Here is a 19,818-nt window from a genome sequence, read left to right on the forward strand (position 1 = left end):
ACCAACTGTATGCTCTGGTTCATAATTGGCAATATGTTTTCTAATAGCCTGTATGGTTCTGCGGCTGCTTCATATTTTTTTCATCTGAATGCCACACATTATTGCATTTTCTCAGTGGTTGGGGAGTATGTGCAGTGCGTTTCGTTTTTTCCACTGAAAAGTTTTTGACCTTACTAGACTGTTCTATCTCTTCATAGATTGTCATATTAGTATTACCCATTTAGTCATAGTCAGCAATATGTCTCCACATCACTGATTATTTATTAAAAATCAATATTTTGTGACTGAACCAATATTCACATTCAACTAAATGTCTGCAATATATGTATTGAGTTATTTGGTCAAAAATATGATGTTAGATGTTGTTGATATATCGCCTAGCTCTATCTGGAGAACAATTCATCTGATATTTTACACAAGAATGACTGCTTTAAGGGCATGTTGTTATATTTTAACTTCCATAGTGGCATCCAAGATGGAACTTTTGCCTTGTTTAATTTTTAAATGAGGGGCACCAAGGTTGGTAGCCCCCCCTTCCCACCACCCTGAGTGAAAACGTGAAAAAAGGGACAAGTAATGTGCAGAACAGGTAGATTATAAAGCCCACTTTTACATTCCATAGAATTGTCGCTTTATACAAAATGTACAAATACCGGCAAGTCAAATTTTGAAAAAAACGATTTTGTACATGTAGTCAAATTTACCAGGAGTCCTTGAAGGCAGCGTTCTGTTGTGTTCGAAGAATGAGGAAGATACAATTAAGGAAAGTTTACTTGCACAAGTGAAACAAGGAAACATCAGATGTGTTAGTAAGACAATATTTCTAGGAATATTAGGTGACACATAGACTGCATTAAGAGAGCTACTGATTTGAGCTGCTTTGATATGAAAACAGCCTCCAGCGCTTCTTCACTCCTTTATAACCCTAATGTTTAGATTACTGCAAACCATGATGTGCCCATTAGCTGCCTGTGAGTTCAGTTTATAGTGCTTCTCTCCACAGTTGGACTTTAACCAGCGCTCACTACATCTTTAAGAGATAAATTACTTGTTTTTTCTCTTCTGCAGGAAATCACATGGAGGTGCTCTTGCGCTCACATGACAGTCTGAACCATGGCAGGAGAGATCAATGAAGGTACAGAGCGAAAACTTCTTATACTCCTCTTAACACAAGGCTGACTTATCATTTTCGAACAACGTTGGTGTTTTGTTTGTTGTTGCATTGTTAAGCCGGTTAAACATAATGTTTCAGATGTTTTAGAAGGTTGACATTTCTGTTCGGTGGAGTCGCTATGTGAACAAACCATTGAGAACTTTTGGGTACATTAAGATCTCGAAATGAAGTTGCTACATATTCAACACTCTATGAGGGTTTGATCTTATTTTGGTATACCTTGTTGATACTCGATGCTGTAACTATGAATATTAAAGATTATGTCAGGTTTATGGACGTTATAATGTGTTTATTTTCCTGCCACGTGAAAAACAGTCGATTGTGCATTGCAGTAGGCTATAAGTTAGCGCTCAGATTTGTGTATATTGTAAAAACTACTCACTTCTTTAAAGCTAGGATAGGGTTACAGTTCATTTGACGGTGTCTGATTTAATTACCATAAAATCATCAGAGAAAACGTTATAATATGTGTTGGGATAATTAAATAGTCATATAATGCAAATCATTTCAAATAAAGTCCTTTAAAATGTGGTAAGATCACCCTTATCTCAGTATTGAGTGCCACACATGCAAAAAATAAAGTGTTATATTGAAGTGTTTTTACAAGGCATGTGCTGCTGATTAAGTACTTTGGATGGTTGTGATGCTATGTAGGTGTTGTTCCTCTTTTAGGATCAGTTCCTGGCTATTACAGGGAAGTATATGAGGCCATCCGCTGTAGGACAGATGAGAGAGTGCAGGTTGAAGTTTTTCAGCGGTTGCTCCAAAGGACCGACATCTCCAAGCCGGTGTTAGGCCAGGTGAGGGGTTCACACTTAAATAATCAAGAAGTTGGAGCATAAGTCTTTAAAAAGCTGTTAAAAGCACTAACAACGCCACTGTAAACAACATAAGCAACAGTAAATAACATTTGCAAATAATGACTCTGCTTCTTGTCTTGGCATGTGGCAGCTTGCTATACCTCGTGTCTAACCATCCATCCATCTATCCCACACTCTTTATATCCATGTATTGGCTAACATAGACTGTCAGGGTGGTAAGGGACTGGAATATAAAAATATTGATATTTAAAAAAAGGCTTAACCCTGTGTTGTTCTAATAAAAGGATTAAGAATGAGTTAAACACTGGGGTATATAATATCCTTTTGCAAATACTGGTTTGTTTCTGATAAGATATTGTGAGTGTATTAAAGCTAACAGATAATGTAGGTATAGATTCAACGTCTTATCAATAGGGGGTTGGTACAAGCTTGATGTATGCTAGCAGACTTATAAAGACATGAGCTTATAATTACAAACTATCACATGTTGTTCCTTCAATGCTGACATATTACGTAATGCTTCAATACATGAGTGTGATGACATTGCTGGGAGTGTGTTATGTCTGTCATGTTTCAGTAGAATTTCCCTTTTCCTGACCATCAGCATATCATCGCATTTTTGTCTAGTGAGCACTTTTTGCGTAGAGGAATGCAGTTGAATTTGGATTTAGTACTGAGACGCGCCATATTGTCTTTGTCGTTCTCAGATTGCTGAGCAAGTTGACTCCACAGATGGATTCTTGAGCAAGTTGTCTCTCTATAAAGCGCTCGCGTTGATTGCTCTTGTTCAACAAGGGAAGCAACCAAGCCCCAAACTGTTGGAGAACTGCATTCAAGGTAGGTGACAGTGTGACAGTGACAATTATACTTTTGCTTAATGAGTAGCTTGATGGTCCCATTGTGTTTGTGAGGACAACCTCAGCTATCCTGTAATATATTGCACATGAGCAGGGCAAATGTCACTCTTTTATTGGCTCATATAGACTCAAGGTTTCATTCCTAACAGAAATTATTTGTGACAGTTTACAACTGGGACATATCCACCATGTTTTTTCAATTCAACAGAAGTAAAGTTGGGAGTATTTATAAAAAAAAAAAAAAAAAAAAGAGGAAATGATACCCCATATTGGATCATCCCATACTTTTCCTTTCTTTCACAAAAACAGAATTTACTTAACACAAGCAGTGTTTAAGTGTTGCATTCCTTCACTTGTCCCACAGTGGGAAGATGATAGGGGGGAGTTATATGGTTTTCATAGGGGTAGCCATTATTCTGGCCTGATTTAGATTCATTCCCAACCTTCTGTGATTATTTAAGGCTCTCTCTGTTATTTCAGGTGTGGCCAGTATGGCATCTAGCTGCATGCCACTTCCTCATCTGAGCAAGAACAAGTTTTCTGCATTCGTCACAGTACTTTATATTCAATTCACAACCTTCATGGAATGCACAGAAAGGGATGAATAAAAGGCACAATACTGTTCTAGCTGAAGAAAAATACAGTGAGACACATCTATTGAATAGAGAAAAGTGGGTTTAACACCAGCCTTCCTCACAGTTAGGAAATACATTTTGTTTTAATTTGATTTATTCATGAAAACAATTGTGAAAAGTTGGTACTGGTTGTGTGCTTTACAGAGTTACCCAAACCTCAGCTCGGGGAGCCGCGGGAGCTGAACGCTTTGAGGATGCAGCCGGCTCAGGAGGACGTTCTGACTATGTCCCAGACGCTGGACAAACTGCTGGGCAGAGACACAGTCCAGCTGGAGCTCATACCGGAGAAGAAGGGCTTGTTCCTCAAACATGTGGAGTACCAGGTCACCAGCCAGGCAAGGGACCCCATATACCCCTCTCCATGTAAATGATTGTCTTAGAATAACCTCAACAAGAAAAGCTGAACTTGTGGTGCAGTATACTTCATGTTTGTCTTACTTATTTTCTTTTCACTTATCTTTTTCATTTCTAAATCTTGTGTGGCTTACATCATTTACTCTGTGGATTACTTTTACTGCAAGGGCTCTTTGTTGAGTTTGCAGTCGACATTAAGAAAAGTACAGATTTGTTTTCCATCGTTAGCCAACAGAAAACCTAGTCTTGCATGCTCCTGCCCATTATCTGATCATTTTCTTTCTTTGCTTTATCTTTTTTTAGCGTTTGAAGATTTCAGTATACAGGCGCTATAGTGATTTTGATGTCTTCCATGAGATTTTGCTTCAGAGATTTGCCTACAGAGTGGTGCCGGCACTGCCACCTAAAAGGATGTTAAAGGGAGGTATGTAGCTGAACTCGACACTCACCATTGTATTTCTGTGATTCTACATTCCCTTCATCTTTCCTTCTGAACCATTATTGTTTAAAACATTGTTTGGGTTTATATGCCTTACTGAAAAGTCAGTTGTAAATACCCAGGTGCTTCTGGAAGCTGGGTGTTTTTTTCTGCTTGATTAAAAATGAATGTTACATTTGAATACAAACTGATCCTGCAGGCCCTTTTATTTCAAACACAGGCATTGCCATTCATCAAAGTTATTGCCTGGAAGAAACAGGGAAACTAGTGATGCGTTTAATGAGCCTGTTTCAGTTCACAGTGACTTACAGTAGTGTACCTCATAAAGGATAATCATATCAACACACTCTGATGAATATATGCTGCACACTTAATTAGACAATGTCTCAATGAGAGATCTTTATCAATTATAGAACATGTAATAGAGATGCCACACGTGGATCCGACTTAAAGCTGATTTTTTTCTCAAAAGTTAAAAGTGTATAGGTCAGTAAAGATTGTACAATTATTTATATTTGTTAGGAATTGTATTTCAGATTGTGAATAAACTAAATGTACATGCAGAAAGAGAGCTGAATCAACACTGATGGACAGGTTTAAAACATCTTAAAAATAGATGCAGCAGAATAAAACACAGTGGTTCTATAACAGATAGATATATATATTATTTTTATACATTATTTTTCCTTGTCCAAACCCAGTGCTTACGTTACTAACAATGCAACTTGTCCACCAATAGGTCGACTGAGGATTTGTGTGTCTTATGTTGGTAGCAGCTAATGTAGCCTGAAGCTGCTAGCCTCAGGCAGAGATGATGAGCCAAAGAGGTCACATGTTTCTTATTCAACAGCCCCAGATTACTTTCATTTTCAAACTCGTAAGGCAGTGTAAGGAAATACATTGATTTTGAGCAGCTCCCTTTGGAACCACAAAGGCTGTATACACCTTTGTCTCTCCAACCCAACTGACTTTAAACATGGAAGTCACTAGGGCTGTCACCTCTTAGTTAAAAAGGCTCATTGGTTGTTTTTTCTCACTTGATTAAGATTTCATTAGTTGCTTATTTTTATTTTATTTTTCATGCTGAATGATTTATCTTGAGAAAGTTATAAGCACATTTCTGGTAAACACAAGATTTAAAGTGGTGTCTTTTTGTATGATTTTGTTGGTGGAGAAAAGCACCGATCTGTCAATTAAATAAACAAATCGATTGGTTGGCAGAAGCGCATGAATGTTAGTCCACTAGGAAATGTTTTAGAAGAGGAAAACCTTGGATGTTACATTAGTTTATCATCCTCATGGTCTTTACCTTTTTATTTAATTGCCCCAACTTGTACACCTCTAACGCTCCTGGTGCGCTCTCATGCTGTTTTCTCTGCTCTCGGTCCACAGTCCTGACCTCCGTCTCTGAGCGGGAGTTCATTGAATGCAGGAGACGTGCTCTTGGAAGATTCATTAACCTGGTGGCTCGGCATCCCTTCTTCTCAGAGGACGAGCTTGTCAAGACCTTCCTCACCTTCAGTGGCTCTGTATGTAACATTTCTGAAACCAGCTGCCTCGGCTGTGACACTGTCTGTTGCACAATAAGCCTTATCTTGAAGATGACTGTGTAAAATGCATCCTGTTCCATGTGACCTTTTCCACTCACACACTCCACACCCGTCTTCCCACACAGGATGTTCAGAGTAAGCTGCGTGACGCTTACAAAAAAACTGGTGATGAGTTCATGACCAACAGAATTGCAACCTTGGCCAAGGTTTGTCACATGTACCACGCAGACATCCTGACATACGTTTCTCAATACATCATACATTTTCATTTAAGTTTGTTGCATCTGTTTTTGTAGGAATATCTCCCCGCTGATATTCAGGCCCAGTTCTCAACAAGCCGAGAACTGATTAGGAATATTCACAACAGCTTCCAGAAGCTGCGGGACAGAGCTGAGAAAATGGCCGAGCGCTCTAAGGAGAATGCAACTGATCTTCTCATGTTTGGCAGAGAGCTCAGGTATTTCATTAAAATGGGTAAAAGTCTGTCCAGAGGTTTTGGATTGTGAAAACAAATGTTAATAAGAACCCGAATCCTCCGTGTTGCTGTGCCACTTCATGGTTGTTAGTTTGAAATGAGTTTGGCAGCTAAGACACCACAATGCTACATCCTTGCCCGGTAATAATTTGTATTTTTTGACAGTACGCTGGGCTCCGATGGCTCGTCTCTTCCCTCCTTGGCCTCTTCACAAAGCACCTGGGGGACTCTGCGTCAGTCTCTGAAGAGTCTGTCGGTGGAGTTCGCTGTGCTATCTGACAAAGCTGCTCAGCAGGTACAGCCCTCAGTCCTTCATCTGGAGCAACTGCTCTGCTCTACATGTCCAAAACTGGCACTGGGTAAACAATGTTGTTTTGCTTCTGTCCTCAGGGCAGACGGGAAGAGGATGATGTTGTGGAAAAACTCAATATTTTCTTGGATTTGCTGCAATCGTACAGAGTGAGTCAGGTTTATGTTTCTGCTCTGCTCATTTAAATTGAGTCCACCTCCAGGGACAGGTGATTTTTGCTTTTATGTTTGCAGTTTTCACATCCAATGATGCTTACTTTAAAAAACAACAACTAGAAAATGGTTTGTATCCACCAGGGCTATAAAAACAATCTTCTGCTGTATTATTCGTAAATCTATGTTCCAGTGCCAAACTAAATTCAGGATATTATGTAATCATTCATTTTAATAACGATGCACCAAGACCCAACCAGTCACTTGAAAACATAGTTCTTGTAGTGGGTGGTTTGCAAAGATCAAACAAGGGGACAGGTGGGTAGATAAAGTGGCATTTTCTAAAGCCTCGATTAAATCCATTAACTGTAATATGTATGCTAATTTAACAGTGTCTATTTTTTACAACAAATCCCCTATCTTCCTTGGGTGTTGTGTATCGCTGTTATATATTATATTTTCCTGATATTTTGAGGCAAATAAGAAGAGTTTTATGTAAATTTGTTTTCCCCCTTTAGGATCTCTGTGAGCGACATGAGAAAGGCGTGCTCCACGAGCACCAGAGAGCTCTGCACAAGTACGGTATGATGAAGAGGCAGATGATGAGCGCCTCGGTGCAGCCCAAAGAGCAGGCGTCTGTGGAGCAGCTGGAGTCACGGATCGTTCAGGTGATCAATCTCTTTATGTTTCTCTGTGTTCACACTTTGGGACTAACAGGATGCCTCCTGATTGATAGCGTACGGTTTTACTTCAGTACTTGATACATAAAATGCTACATTAGCCTGATCTATAACTTATACACTCCTCCCAAATGCATTGTGGCCAAATGTCCTTATCTTCCGTTCCACTGGATACTCCCATACGTGCATAATAAATAAACAACCATGGGTATTCAAAAGTACACTTTTTTTTTTTAAGGCCGCTTGAAATAAAATGTTAGTATAGTACAGAACATTTTTGGTAAATTATCATAAAAAATAATAGATGTTATCAATCATTTTGACATTTTACAATGCAACCTTATTGCAATTAAAGTCCTAATTTCCATGTGAAAGTATTTGAAAGATTGATTTAAGACATTTGAATACCACCTTAGTTCAATTAATTTTATTCTTTTTAAGACTTTTTTGAGATCTGTGGGACCCTGATAAGGGAGATTAAATAGAAGGACTTTTATGTACAGTTTATTACCCAAAATCTTAAACAAAATATTTTTCTATTGGAGGTTCAGTAGATGTATGTATCTAATAAAAGCTGCCATAAACTTAAACTAAAGTTTAAGCGTCTTTGAGGACTGGGAAAAGTGTTTTATGTATTATTATTATTATTATTATTATTATAAATTGATTTAGGCCTAAGCAGTTACTATCTAACTACCGAGTTTAGGAAATGTGCAAATTATCGCATAGAATTGGGCCTGGTTTCCAACCGTTTGAGAAAACTCCCTTTACATCCACTAAGATTGGCTGTGCTACGTTATTCCAAAAAGGTGGGTCCTCTGACCTCTACACATCTTGAGAGAAGCCATGCTAGCATCTCCATGAGACCGTACTTATGCACAGGTTAGCTGAGTGGTAATGCCAACATGCTCACACTGAAAACGCTAACATGCTGATGTCTTTAATGTTTACAATGTTCACGATCTTAGTTTAGCATTTTAGCATGCTAACATTTGCTAATTAAAACTAGACCACTGAGGCTAATGGGAATGTCATGGGTTTTCAGGTAGGCTATTCATGTTTTACTTTTGAGGTTAGTCCAACTAAAACTAGCATGGCTAAAAACAGATATTAGTAACAGTAAAATAATATGCTAAGATGAATGCAAGCCAGCTTGCTTGTAATTCTACATGTCTGATAAGTCCTGTGACTGTGACCATTTCACTCCTTTGCATTATGCTTTAACTTCTTTGAGACTCCTTCATCAGACGGACACCAGTGTTGGTGTCAGTTACAGTGACTGAGTTGGTGATGAACAGGGTGAGGCAATAGGTCAATTGTAAATCAAATAAAGAGCCAATTTAAATGTAATGGGATGATTTATGGCCTCCTCTCATCTCTGATGTCAATGGAGTGAAACGTCCCCACAGAGAACTCTATTCTCTCCTCTTTTCTTACTGATTATTATCATAATTTGATAAGTGGTGACTTCCCAATTACTCTTTTTATTATTCTGTTAATAGCAAGAAAACGCCATCCAGACCATGGAGCTGCGTAACTACTTCTCCCTGTTCTGCCTTCATCAAGAGACGCAGCTTATCTTCATCTACCTTCCCATCACTTCTCACATTCTGGGGGCTTTCGTTAACTCCCAGGTCCAAGGACACAGAGAGGTGAGGCTGCTTGTCTGGTATTCATTTTTTTTACAGACGCTTCGGCAGGGTTATATCAGTTTTAAATTGGCTTTCAAAATCCAATGAAATAACTAATGTTGATGGATGGTATCAGTGGAAGGATACTCTCTACATGTAGTATTTTAGTTGGCTTGAGTTTCACAGGAAGTTAATCTCACATATTCCTTTGCCTGACTTTAAACTCAAATAAAGCACACAGTTTGGATTTATTTGGATGTCTATTTGACGCCTCAAATTCCTTTGAGAAGGTTAAAGATATTTTTACTTAGATATATTAAAATGATTTCCTCCAAACCCCATAGCAACATTTGATTGTTTATTTTTATTAGGAAGATTAGCTTCCTCGAACTGTGAAGAGTGAAGAGAAGTTACTTTTTGCTTTCTTTCCAGATGGGAGCGGTGTGGAATGAACTCCAGCCAAAGCTCGGCTGTCTCTTTGGGGGTAATAACGGATCGAAGCCCCCCATCTGAAACCTGAACGCACGAGAGAAACTCTGCCGCTGAAGAGGATCCCAAACTGGAAAATAACTCGCTCTGTGTGCTCAAGAAAGTCTCTTATAACTCAATATACATTCCATTTAATACGAGTATTTCATTATGTAAATGAGTTCTCAACTTCTCAGCTTATTTTGGGATTTGATCATCCACCATGTAACCGGAAAATACAGTGGGCTCATACATCTGTCATTTTATGCTTTGCTTGATGAGGAAATAATGTAGGAAGGAAAATCCTCTAAAAGGGATTTTATAAGGGACCAGTCAGCATTTAGGACGTGAGGGATGACATTATATTCATGCTTAACTCGTTTCCTTAAGCACCAGTTTATACCTTAACATTTGAAGAAGTTCTATACACTAAAGAAGAGAACATGAGAGGGACATAAAAGTTTGACTTTATTAAAGAATGGGATTATTGTAGATCTCCAGTCATGAAGGCTTTACATACTAAAAAACCTCAGACCAATGTAGTTCTGATACAGATTTGAGTTATCAAGGACGTGGAGCAGCCTACTTTATATTTGTTATGGACAAGTGTGCTGTTTCTCTTACTTTATAAGTGTTTACTTTTATGTGGAGCAACATATTTTCTATCTCTCCCTGTTTAATTTCATAAGCTATTTTGAACAACCAACACTCAAAATGTATAATACTATAAGGGGCAGAGACTTAAAGTTTATTGATTAAAAAAATAGAAGTTTAAACACTAGTGGCCTAATGTCAATAAGCTATTGATTTACTACCAAAGAGAAATGATATAAATTCAAGTTGCGGTGCAATAGAAACTGTAACAATTCGTATTTTAACATTAAATAATTGCCACTGGAATTTTTTTGACCATACTACTTGGATATGGAGGATATTTTTTCACAATTCTATTAGAAATCCTAACTTAAAAGTGTGTTACTGTGTATAACGGCAAAAAGTCATATTAGGCTCTCTACTTTTCAGATATTTGTCATGAAACCCGTAATGCACATTAATATCTGTACACATATGGTTTACCAGAACATTATGTATTATTCTAATGGGGAAAATCGAAGGGACACTTATATGGGCTCACGTTACCTCACAGAAACTTTTATTTTATGATTAACTATAAAACAGTATGAAACACATTTGTTTTGTCAGGAAAGAAGTATCAGGAATCAGGTTTACTAACTTGCACAGAATATGAAATCCAATTGAATTATACCTGTAGATATTGTAAATACTTTATGAAACAAAGCCTTGCTAAATTGTGTTGAATCACTTATACTGAAAATAAAATAACCGAATGAATATTTCTGTCGATATACTTCTGCTTTGATTGTTTTTTTATTTATCATTGAAAAAATAAATCAATAACATTTTACATGTAAAACTCTCCATGTGCGAGGTTTAGTCCTCAGAGTCTTGCTGTTTAAAGAAGACATTTGGAAGCCCAATTCTTGTTGTCACAGTCATAAATGTCCTCAGGAACACAGGATGTCTCACAGTTCCTCCACTTCCTCCAGTTTCTGGCTGAGGATCACATCATGACCCTGAAACTTAAAGTATCCGACAAATTTCTTCTTCTGGAACATCAGTGGGAACCACAGGACGTCATCAGCCCACATTTCACTGAAGGGAATCTGGTCACGATCAAACCACTGAGGCCGCATTTCTAAAAACAAAAAAGGAAAGATAATTAGCACACCTCCTTTACTCGAAGCCAACATGTACAGGACTGTCTCAGAAAATTCGAATATTGTGATAAAGTTCTTTATTTTCTGTAATGCAATTAAAAAAACAAAAATGTCATACATTCTGGATTCATTACAAATCAACTGAAATATTGCAAGCCTTTTATTATTTTAATATTGCTGATTATGGCATACAGCTTAAGAAAACTCAAAAATCCTATCTCAAAAAATTAGAATAGTTCCTCAGACCAAGTAAAAAAAAAAGATTTATAACAGCAAAACACAATCAAACATTTGAAAATGTCCATTCTTTACGCTCTCGGGCACCCCGGGGACATGTCTCTCCTTTACGTCTCTCGGACGTCACTAGAAATAAAGGACTCTCAAATAGTTTCCGCGGCTGTAACCCCACTTCTCTGTAATCTGTGTCGACTGAGTCAGATTTTTGACTCCCGACCCATCAGATTCTTCTCTAGTAAGGTCGTCCGCGCACTCGAACGTCCTCGTATATCCAACGCTCACTGTTGTTGAAGTTATACTTTACCGACTTCGAATACTATATTTATAGCCTCAGATTCACTGAGCTTAGGCTTAATCGTAGAACAACCACGCGCACGCATCCTTCGGTTTTCATTGCATCACTTGTAGAGTTTTCATCATTACACTTGAACGGGTCTGGTGTTCACATAAAGATAGTGTTCTGTCCGCACCTATCTTTTTTAAAAATGGTGCTCCGGTTGATATGAGTAGGGTCGATCTTGGGACTCTATTGTTTCTGTAGTACCAAAAAAATTCACCGTGTGTTCAGATCCAGAACGCTCAGACAGTTATCATTTGCTTTTTATACCGGCTAAAAATACTTTACAGGTGTGAAGAACTCTCTCGCACGCTACTCAATCAATATGGCGAATGAATTGTGTTGTATCTCGAGTACGGAATGAAGCTTCAGGTTACTAATATGAGTAGCGGTTCATTATCCCGAAAGTTATCTGGTCAACGTCAATCCGTCAGTTTCTGGTAGACTTGTCTATATCGTACAAGATTGATAACCCTCTGGCTTCAACCACAGCATCTGTTACTCACTGTCGTTTACCTAAACCATGTAACCTAAGACAACCCCAGACCGTGGTCCCCCCTTACTCTGCCTCTGATCGTTAGATTTAGTGGTCACAGTAATTGACCTTTGTAAAGATTCGCGAGCAAATGGGAAATAGTTTGATATAATGACCGTCTGATGGGTCCGTCAACTCTTATTATCCGCTTGTGTCTGATGTTTCCTCCTTCGAAAAACGGTCGATTTTATCATGTAATCTTATTTTTTGTGGGAAGGTGTCTACGAATAAATAAAAGGTTTGTTACTTAGACACCTCGTTTCACCTAAATAAGTGAGTGGGGTATTTTTTCAACTATGTACCACGCCAAACAGGGATCCAAATAAGTATTAAAAATGGTGTTGCGCATCGGAGCTCACGCGATCCTTAAACCCTTTTCTATGTGTTGGCCTTTCTAAGACGGGTGAAGAATATCTCGAGCGGAGGTGGAGGGGGATTCGTCGAGTTCTCTATAATGTCTGAACAGAGTCTTTTAATCTTATAACACTATTTTGGGCGGAGCGATGGATAAATCACATGAGCGTTACGTACATCTCACGTTCTCTATTCCAAACCGTTTTAATCTTTTTTTTGCTTTTTCCCATCTTAGGGCTCTCGACGTCACATGTGACCTAACCGTCTACATCCGGTTAGTCAAATAAAAATTTGCTTGGCGCTTGACGGCGCTTCTCCTGAAACAGATTCAGGGTCGAAATAACAATAAAAATTAAATAAATAAACGATCTGGTATTTACGCGTGCCGGACCGTATAGGTGAGATTTACCTTTTGTGTTTGAAGATATTATAAGAGAAAGATAGAGTATTCTCACTCATAAAATAAAAAGAATCTCATATAGTTTACTAATACTGTTTTTATTGACTAGATGCTCTGAAAATTCATATCTCTTCGTAAAAGCGGGTACCTTATATTGTTTTTCCACATTAGAAGCTCGGGCCAAGAGTTTGACACAAGTTTTTAGCTTAGTGAACTTAGACAAGGATTATGGAAGTATTGAGGCTGTTCGTGGACGTTTCGGCTCAAGGAACGGATATACCAGGCTCGGAATAGCTTTTGTGGAGGTTTGTTCTGAGACTTCTAAGTCAATTTATGTTTGACATAATTAAAAGTTTAACGCTTCGGAATGCGAAATTCGGAAATATTATTATGTATGATTCAAAAGGGGTGGGGTGCCAGGCTTCTGAGTCGACTATGACTTGACGCATCAGGGCGTTTCTCCTTGGCAGTAAACTGTGTGAGAGTAGTCCTCCCATTCTGTCGTTTTTTAGGTGTTTGTGAAGAGTTTCTCGTTCGACGGAAGTCGAAAAGAACACGTTCAACTTATTTGGTAGCGTGTAGCGAACTGGTATGTATTTTCGAGGACAACCGTATCACACATCAGAAGAAGAGCATTTAACACCCCAGTACCATATTGAAAGGCGGACCGTAGGTTAAGGGTATAGTATCTACTGCGAAGAATTCTTCCCGGACTGAAACAGAACTCCCGGAAATACTATTCTCGTTGTGTTAAGTCACCCCCCTTCTTCGTTCGTTAGTGGTGTCGAATAGGGTATAATAGGAAGGGAGTGTACGTCGGGAGAGTAGAAAGGAAAAGGATGGAATTTCCCGGCCACCGCGTGCGCCAAACCTCCCGTCCTGGTTGGTAATGTTACATTTTATCTCCCCCACAAACTCCGAAACCCTATTAATCGGAAAAACCTTCTTTTTATTCCAATTTAACTTTAAGCATTCCAAAATTCACTCATGTAATAGTTATACTTGCCAAAGATAAAATACCAATTTAATAACTATTAATTACTTTTCAATGAATTTGTAAAAAAAGAAATTACCAAAATGTTTACAAACCCCGGGGACCAGTTCAGTGCCGATCTTAGGCAACGCCGCCTCAGTTAGTTTCTCGTCATGGCATAGAACATTCGACTCTCTAGGGGGTGGGCATAAATTGGGTGTACGCATTCTTCAAAGTGACAAGTAGACCCATTTTGCATACACAGGACTCGAACTATTTGTAAGCACGATGTTATAGGCATTGAATAAGGGGTACCGAGGTTTTTTTCTTGTTGAAGACATCATAGAGTTGTCCTCGATCTTTCATTTCGGGGGGTTCGATGCCGCTATTCTCAATCACGTCTAAGACTGCATAGCGGTCGATTCCTTTTCTTCGTGACGTCAACGGTGTCACCAAGCGCATTTCACCGAGCCCAGTAGTAAAAAGTCATGGGCTTTCGTTCAAATATACAATGACCAAGGTAAACCTTCAGGGTTCCGACGGTCTGGACTCACTCTTTACACGATCATCTCCAAACTTGGTTCTTAAATTCGTTTCCTAACCCGCTAAACCTTTATGGTCGTACGTATCAAACACAATGCGTCGGGGTCAGGTAAGGAAGTGCGGAGCTAACAACACACCCCTCCACAGGTAGAGCAGCTTTCCGACGACACAACACCCAAAAGCGGTTCTAGATATCGACAAACCGAGATTAGTTAGTGGGTAAAGATCCTTCTCTCTTTTACCGAGTCAACTTGCACGAGCTTCGGACCGAGCATTCGGCGCTCTCCTTAAAATTTAAATCACTACGATCGTCCACACCCCGGAATGTACTGACTTATGGACATGCAACGACTCTTTCCGGAGATCCCCTTTCTCTTTTCTCCTGCAGTTATTTCGCACCCCCAGACTCGAAGTTTGAATAGTAAAGGTCGATACATAGACCAAAGTAAGCAGTAAATTACTAAAATAAATAAAAAATACCGTGATTAAATTTGTATTCCGTATTTCGTATATTTTGTCGTCACTTTGTTTTGGTATCCTGCCGCGGAGTTCTTACACACATTTTTACTGTAGGTGTTACTGAACCGGAGGCCGCGGTGTCTAGTGGTGTTGGTCAGAAGCCGCCGGGAGTCCAACAAACGAGGGTAGTCAACCGCTGTTCGGTGGTCAATTGGCGGTGACACTCGCGCTCAGACTATATGACGGACCCTGGGTACGGCTTCGGCCGTCCATTGCGAGGGGAACCTATACCTAGCCATAGACGCGTTAACCTCCGGCCTATGGGCCCGCTAGGGTCTTGTGACTCGTGGTGTGTACTTGGTATCTTGCTTAGTGTGGTATACGCTGTACGTTATCATCAAAACACGCTTTTTCGGGTCTGTCGACGCGACAATTCAGACTTTCTGTGGACAACGTCTTTGCGGTTTTGTTTACGATTACTGATTTCCGTGTACTTTCCGTAGACCCGGTAGGTATTGTGGTAGGTCGTTACGGTGGTCCCGCTAACGGAGGTACGTTGCGCATTTCAAGCGGTGCGGCTTTAACTACGTCATTATCACGTTTTCCTAAGGTTGGTTCATGNTTGAGTTTTCTTAAGCTGTATGCCATAATCAGCAATATTAAAATAATAAAAGGCTTGCAATATTTCAGTTGATTTGTAATGAATCCAGAATGTATGACATTTTTGTTTTTTTAATTGCATTACAGAAAATAAAGAACTTTATCACAATATTCTAATTTTCTGAGACAGTCCTGTACATCATCTACCTTGAGCTGTTAGAGGGGGGTCTGAATAAAGGACAAACGCAAATGTATCAAAATATAGGGAGGAATCCATGTCTTCATTGTTTGGATAAACAAATCAAAGTTGGAATCTTATTAAGTACATTTTAGTGAAAAAGCGGCTTGTTGCTTTTCCCTGCTGAGTTGCAGTAAAAGGATAGTAACACGCTAGAAATGTTGCAGTTAATGAGCACTGTGGATTTGGTCCTATAGACAAATAACTTTTAAATTGTACAAAAATACGTAAAACAATGTGAACATACCCTTTCAGTGTCATTGCCAACAATTATACAGTATATATGGATACATAGTTATGTTTGTTAAGAAGGGGATAAACAAACCACCAGATTTAAAAGTGTGGACATTTCTAAAATCCATATTTTTCGTCTTACTATTAAAACAAGACAGAACTTTTCCCAACTTAAAAAAACATGTGTCTTTGTTTCTCCTTGAACTATAATATGTAGGTAACTTTTTCTATCCGCCCTCTGGATGAAATCCTTTCTTTAACATTACCACTTTTGAAGAGGTTTCCTTCTACGTCACCTGTTGCTTCCTACCTGAATATATCGATTCAGTCACCAGCTCCAGTCTTTTCACTAACTTCAGCACATTTAATTGAAGTTGTTTCCTCCCTTTATCTCTGCGCCCCTTGGCTGGATGACTCTTCTTGACCTCCAGACTCTATTTATTTGACTCATCACTGTGTCTGTACTCTTCACCCAATCGACCTTGACTAAACTCTCAGGAAATAAAGATCACTGCAGGTCTCTGCATTCCTTCTGTACAGGGCCCCTTGTTTCCTTCATTCAGTTGTTTCTAACTTCACCACTGATATTCCTGCCCTTAACTAATGTGCTGTCCCTGCTCAAAGTCATGTCTGTGAAGAAGTTCCCAGAAGACGGTTTGAATACATTTACTTAGAAGGATCATTTTGGTCTATGTGGTTTAAAAAGTTGAACTGAAAACTGTTTCTCAGTTGGCTTTTAGATCTAAACTTGACCTACGAAGACTGGCGGTGAGATAACAAAAAAGGAAGTCAACATTAAAAGGAACCAAAAGTGACTTTTTTGTTGCAGGAATGCAGTTTTTTAAACATGAGTTACTTGGAATAATGTGCAACAACAATGTGGAGTTCCCCTTCAACTCTTAAGTGCATGATCGGTTATGAAGGTAAAAAGTGGCACTTCTGTTCCCTTACAGCATAGCGCTGATTTCTAACTCCAGTTATCCTATCATAATTTGCATACATTTTTTAGATGGAAAATGTGTCATTCCAGTTATTCCGCATTGTTGTAGTGGAAGTCATACCTTCTGACTCTGTTGGCTCTCCATTATAACTGTCAGCTCTGAAAACATGGACATGCATCAGCTCCGTTTCTCCAACAAATTCAAACTTGAGGTTTCCGACCTTCTCGAGAGCATCCACCGTGAGACCGCTTTCTTCTTGCAGCTCTCTAAAAAGAAAACATCCAATGAATATTTTATGAAGTGTGTTTTAAAAATAAGCTCACAGTACACTTCACACAAACAGAAAGGGTCTATTTGTATGTGGCTCACACAAATAGACAGCATTTCGTTTTTAGAGTCAACTAAATTGGCTGACAGTGAGCTGATCTTTGAGTTTGAAAGATAATTTTGCCCTGAATTCCAATCTCAGCCACTCAATATTTTTTTGAGTAACTTTACATATTTATGCCATGATATTTTGTTTAATATGTACGTTTCTTGGACAATTATTTTACATTTTAATTATATTTCCAAACACTAACGTCAAGCCTGCTTATTGTTAACTCTTCAAATGTAAGAGTTTCATAGTAAATAAGAACTATGATTAGTCACTTGCTTCTGTTGAAAGGCATTACCAACATAGCCTTAAGATATGTCTTATTTATGTAGCCTTTCTATAATTTTTACACAAAGCAGGTCTCTTTTTCTTTTTAAGAGAAAATATGGGCCTGATTGCCTTCCTTCCTTTGGAACAAACTTCCTGCTGATGACTGATGACCACACACACACACACACACACACACACACACACACACACACACACACACACACAGTCCAGACCAAACATTCCTTTTTTTCTTCAATGCTCCCCTCAACACGTGGACACCACACTACTGTTGACTAATGCTGTTACAATAAAACACTTGTGTTGTTTGATCTAAATGGAAAAACACTGCGTCATATCTTATGTTATGTTCAGTGGTAGACTATAACTTACATACTGTACATACTACACTAAATGTATTAAATACTTATGATACTTTGAAGATTCAGATATTATAATAATTAATTATAATAATAATAATAATAATAGATTAACAAATAATGTATTGAGTATTATTAGAGGTTACGATACACTTATATTGATCTATATATGTATAATATACATATATATATTGAAAATATAAAATTAAATTGAGTACTTTTACCTTCTTACTTTTTTATTCTAATGCTGTTGAGTGTTTACTTGAAAGACAGTATTTCTACACTTGTAGCACTACTTTTACAGAAGTAAAACCTATCTTTACAATAATTCAAGTTAAATGTGTTATGATTGATCAGTGATGTGAGAATATGCATTCAAGAGCTGAGAAATGTATTGTGAAATTAATCAATATAATTAAACTTTTCATTTCCTTTAACAAACCCTATAAGAAAACTTAAACTTAAAGGTGGGGTAGGTAATTCACTTCAGAAACACTTTTTGTTATATTCCGTGGAATGCTCTTAACATCCCGATAGCAATGAATACATTAAATGCTTTGACAATAAATACATTTTAAAAAATCATCTGTGGAAGCCGTAGCACTATAAAAAGCACGACCAATTATTTTTAGCCGGCCTGGCTAAAATAACTGGATGGCCTACCTGCCTGTCAGCCTTCCATCTGTGCACAAACTTATCTCGTGCACTCATTGGTCAGTGCGCGTTCGTTGGAGAAGGGGCTCTGTAAGGAAGTCTGAAGGAAGGGGCAGATTTTTTTCGGCTGCGTACGTAGTTTCAAATTCTAGCGCACTCGAGCTGGTTTCTCCATTCTTACCTACCCTACCTTTAACTGAAATATACTGAAACAGCTTTGTTTTTTTCACAGATTGTACTTCAAGAGAATATAGCATTTTCTATCATTAGCTTTTTTCATTCAAGCTTTTTCAAAACTACTTTTGTGGTGTTGACATTGGTGAACTGCTTTGTGTAGAAGGTTGTCAACACAACAACAATTGGGGCGATAAATGTACCTCCTTGCAGCCTCTTCAATAGTTTCTCCAGGTTGAACCTTTCCCCCAAAACCGTTCCACTTCCCGGCCCCGAACCCCCTCTTCTTCATGCCGAGCAGCACCCTGCCCGGCTGCACCACCAGAACCAGGGTCAGCAGCTTGGAGCTCAACATCTCCCCTGCCTGAGGGGGAAGTGAAACACAACGTGAACCTGCCTGAGGCAAAACTCGCTCTTAACGCTGTGCTGTGTGAGCTCAGCCTAACGTCCTCACCTGATCAATGTCTGCTCTGTAAACCCCAAAAGTCAGGAGAAAAAATAAGATCCTGTATCAAATCAGGATTTATGACTCCCGCGTGCAGCACTACAAATGTGGTCAGATGACGCAGATGTGTAAAAGCACGGATTGGTCTAATCCAGAGTAATGGGCTCTGGCTCTGGTCTAATCAACATCAGCCATGTGTTACATTAAAATATGATCCACTAGAAACGTATGCCAACGTGTGTTGTGCTGCTAATTTAAACTCACTTTTCAAATATAGAATATGAATTACACAAGGTGTCAATATAATGTTATGTTACTTATGTTGAAAATCAAATACAAATCTGATTTCCTTTGGTATTTTTCACAACAGTCCCTTAATAGGAAGT

The 19,818-nt window shown here is 38.7% G+C and overlaps 2 protein-coding genes across 4 annotated transcripts; one reads left to right on the forward strand and one right to left on the reverse strand.

The window, feature by feature from the left end:
• Nucleotides 1-773: 773 nt before the first annotated feature.
• On the forward strand, nt 774-10,915 carry snx8a (sorting nexin 8a). Of its 3 annotated transcripts, none has more exons than XM_010793281.1 (14): nt 774-971; nt 1,069-1,135; nt 1,829-1,974; nt 2,703-2,832; nt 3,632-3,822; nt 4,145-4,265; nt 5,673-5,809; nt 5,956-6,036; nt 6,127-6,287; nt 6,471-6,600; nt 6,696-6,764; nt 7,286-7,435; nt 8,950-9,099; nt 9,511-10,915. In XM_010793281.1, exons 2-14 carry the CDS (start codon nt 1,114-1,116, stop codon nt 9,589-9,591), a joined length of 1,569 nt encoding a protein of 522 aa, XP_010791583.1. In that variant the 5' UTR covers nt 774-971; nt 1,069-1,113; the 3' UTR covers nt 9,592-10,915. The 3 variants fall into 3 exon arrangements, with proteins under 3 accessions (XP_010791583.1, XP_010791584.1, XP_010791585.1); XM_010793282.1 differs by having other exon boundaries at nt 775-971; nt 1,847-1,974; XM_010793283.1 differs by lacking the exon at nt 1,829-1,974 and having other exon boundaries at nt 775-971.
• nudt1 (nudix (nucleoside diphosphate linked moiety X)-type motif 1) lies at nt 10,678-19,627 on the reverse strand. Its single transcript, XM_010793280.1, has 4 exons — nt 19,442-19,627; nt 19,191-19,351; nt 17,257-17,402; nt 10,678-11,263 (listed from the first exon to the last, which is right to left on the reverse strand). Exons 2-4 carry the CDS (start codon nt 19,340-19,342, stop codon nt 11,091-11,093), a joined length of 471 nt encoding a protein of 156 aa, XP_010791582.1. The 5' UTR covers nt 19,343-19,351; nt 19,442-19,627; the 3' UTR covers nt 10,678-11,090.
• Between the last annotated feature and the right edge of the window lie 191 nt (nt 19,628-19,818).

This window comes from Notothenia coriiceps, unplaced genomic scaffold (assembly GCF_000735185.1).
Source record: "Notothenia coriiceps isolate Sejong01 unplaced genomic scaffold, NC01 NC01_scaffold00037244, whole genome shotgun sequence".
NCBI lineage: Eukaryota > Metazoa > Chordata > Actinopteri > Perciformes > Nototheniidae > Notothenia > Notothenia coriiceps.